Source organism: Pterocles gutturalis, unplaced genomic scaffold (genome assembly GCF_000699245.1).
Source record: "Pterocles gutturalis isolate BGI_N339 unplaced genomic scaffold, ASM69924v1 scaffold44637, whole genome shotgun sequence".
NCBI classification, from domain to species: Eukaryota; Metazoa; Chordata; class Aves; order Pterocliformes; family Pteroclidae; genus Pterocles; species Pterocles gutturalis.
Window position 1 is genome coordinate 5677 of NW_010114520.1, and position 3087 is coordinate 8763.

Sequence of the window (3087 nt, forward strand, 5' to 3'; positions counted from 1 at the left end):
AGCGTTTCTGATGGACAGAGAGCACAAGGAGAATTTAACTCTGGTGTTTGTCTGCAAAGGTAAACCTGACGATAACCACAATCTCACTAAAAACTAAAATAAACTCTATAAAACAGAAAAAACCAAATTATTCACTGCTGAAACTGGCTCATCTAATTTTGGAAAATTGCTAGAATTGCCTTGCCCAATAAGAACTTCTTACAAGCAACCAGCATTATGTAACCAAAAGAGGAAAAATACAATAAATCACATGTTCTTCCCCCTCCTAATGTCACAATCCTTGTGGTCAATTCCCTGCTCGAACCCCTGACCCCCCAAATGAAAAACCTGCAAAACCTCAAAACCAGGAACGGGCATCTTGTGACTGATGTACTTCCTCTGCAATCTTACGGGCTCCCTCTGATATCTGGGGTTAACTAGCAGCTCTTACCAGCAACCTAATTATGAATGTAATTAAATACATCGTTCAATCATCAAAATCCGGGATATCGTCATAGGAGTAGCCCCGGTAGCCTTTGGAAGCGTAGTACGCGATGCGCAGGTGGTAGAAGCCTGGGAGAAACACGAGGATCCCGATGATGAGCACGGGGACGGCGCGGTCCGTGCCCTGCGGCAGAGAGAAGAGATCAGCACAGGGAATGAGAAGAGATCTTCATGGGGGAGCCTTTCCTTTTCCTGGAGTCCTGCCTCACCAGCAACGTATCACAACACTTCATCCCCCGGGCCTGGCTAGCTGACAAAAACTAAAAATTCATCTTGAATCAGAAATATCCCAGTTTTCTTCAGCCTGAGCTCTAATTCCCCTCCCTGGTCTGGCCTCTCCTGCTTGCTACAGGAGACCCTCAAGGGAACATCTCCTTCAGACAGGAGGGCGGCTCCTCCGCGCACTGATCACATCACAAGCTGCCAGCCACGGGCTGGGTGCTGCGTGCTGGACCGGAGCGAGCTGTCCTCTGCGCCTGCACCGCTCCCGATAGGGCCAAACCACGGCCGTTTCCGCAGCGATAAGCAGCAGCTGCCAGCTGCAAAGCGATTCCACACGGCACCAGGTAAAAGGAGACGTGTGGCGCAGAGGAACAAAGTCAACGACGAAGAATAGATCCCCTGGCAATGGATCACAAACGCAGAGAGATGAGAAAAGCCATGCTCCTGCACAGGAGCCTGGAATCTCCTGCAGAAATTACCAGAAGATCTTCACTAGAATGGGGATCCTAGCATTTTTTTTTTTTCCCCAGGACATTTTTCCATTTTGTTTTTCCAGGACAGCAAGCTGACTGCTGCAGGGACGGAGCATTAAATGAAACTGGACGCTAGGTAGGACAGAGAAACCCAGCCCTCCCTGGCAGATCCCCAGTCGCGGTATGAACCTGCTCCAGACATCAGAGGGCTCTGCTGCCAGGGAAACGGTGCTGGCGGCAAACAAGGATGACTACGGGCCTCTTGCTCTGAATTTCTAACATTGAACATTACAGTTCGTGGCAGGTTTTGAGGAACGGGCAAGCAATGCAAAACTCGGAACAGAACCTAACCACTTACGCCTTTGCTGATGTATCCTGCCAAGAGGAGGGCTCCGATGATAATGAGGAAGGTCCCGATCATGAAGAGCACAATAGCCAGTGCAATCGCCTTGTAGGGGACTTTTGGCGGGCTCTTCTTGAACTGGATGGAAAAAAACCCCAAACATTAAACAGCTTAACCCAGCACAGCTCCCCTCCTGCCGCGGCAGAGATGGAAATCCCACAGCGAGCAGGGATGACACGGGACAAAGCGCTGCTGCAGGGCTCTGTAACATCCCTTCTGCGAGGAGTCCTGCCCCGGGAGATCCTGCTAGCTGACCACTGCTTCCACCCACTGCCTTCAGACCTGCTCTGATTTTCACCTCCCTCCCAAGAAATGCATCTGCCCCTATTAAATCTTCTTTCCAGTGAAGCTCTGCGGGCTTTCCGGAGGAGATGGGCTGAGGTGGTGGCTGGCAGGGAGATGGGGACAAGCACAAAAGCAGCCTCCCGCGCACATACGAAGCTACAGCTGCCGTTCCGAGCAGCAGCAGAAAGAGGTGTTTTTTTTTTTTCTCCATTTTTTACCTGCAGGTCAATATATCCATCGTCAGTGCTGGAGAGCTTGGAATATTTGACTTTGCTACTGGGAATCCCAGCTGACAGATTTGTGCGGGACTGCATCGTTACGAGGAAGCCTGGGCATCAGCTAGAACCTGGAAAACAGCAACAAACCAAACTGCATGATGGAGCTTGAGCCACACGGATCAAGTTTCTTAATAGAAACAAAAGTGTCAAGGCTGTTCTAACCAAAAGGCATCTTCATTCCCTTTCACAAATTAAATATTTTCAAACAAAGCCTTGTGTTTAAGCCTAAAATACAAGAGCATGGATAGAGCTGCAATGCGGTTCGCCAATATTTGGAAGGAAAGTCAAACTAGGGTAAAACCTGTGTGTAAAACACGACAGAAATCCCAGGATAGCACACAGCCTATAAACCAGCTCTCACTCACAAGGAGATCGCACTTCCAGCAGGGAGATGTCCGAGGTCCGGCTATTTCTAACCAGGGCAAATACACCCAAACCAGAACTAAACAAAGCAGCTTTTCAACCAGCTGGATATTTTGCAATAGATCCATTTTGCAAAATAAAAACCCCTGCTGGAAACCAGAATAAAACAGAGCTGTCATTCCAGAGAGAGAGCTCGAGTGGTGACTCAGAGGGAGGATGACACGGGGATGGGGCGGTTAGCGGATGAGGTAAACAAAAACCCAGCAAAGAGCCAAAAAGCGTGGGTCACTGTCTGCCTCACTGTGAAGCCAAGCCCTGCGGTCCTCACATTTAGTCTCCACTTGAACTGAAATTCTGTGTTTCCCTCTTGCTAAGCAGTCATTTCTCCTCTTGCAATCATCCAGCCTCACTTCTTGTTGGTACGTCCCCTGCCATCAGGTTTGTTCCTCCTGCAGTGTCACAGGAAGGTTTGGGTTGGGAGGGACCTTAAAGATGAGTCCCACCCCCTGGCATGGGCAGGGACACCCCCCACTAGCCCAGGTTGCTCAGTAAATTTGACTTTTATAAAAAAAAAAAACAA

General features: G+C 49.3%; 1 protein-coding gene across 1 annotated transcript; it reads right to left on the reverse strand.

Moving 5' to 3' along the window:
• Nucleotides 1-337: 337 nt before the first annotated feature.
• TMEM230 (transmembrane protein 230) lies at nucleotides 338-2214 on the reverse strand. The gene is made up of 3 exons (XM_010074843.1): nucleotides 2085-2214; nucleotides 1537-1659; nucleotides 338-607 (listed from the first exon to the last, which is right to left on the reverse strand). Exons 1-3 carry the CDS (start codon nucleotides 2178-2180, stop codon nucleotides 467-469), a joined length of 360 nt encoding a protein of 119 aa, XP_010073145.1. The 5' UTR covers nucleotides 2181-2214; the 3' UTR covers nucleotides 338-466.
• Nucleotides 2215-3087: the final 873 nt, after the last annotated feature.

Bases quoted from the DNA above. Each gene is read 5' to 3' on its own strand.
- TMEM230 (XM_010074843.1), bottom strand. From the start codon at position 2,180: ATGCAGTCCCGCACAAATCTGTCAGCTGGGATTCCCAGTAGCAAAGTC. The intron at 1,660-2,084 runs GTAAAAAATGGA...TTTTCCATCCAG, and splicing joins ATGGATATATTGACCTGCAG to TTCAAGAAGAGCCCGCCAAA. The intron at 608-1,536 runs GTAAGTGGTTAG...TCTCTGCCGCAG, and splicing joins CAGGATACATCAGCAAAGGC to GGCACGGACCGCGCCGTCCC.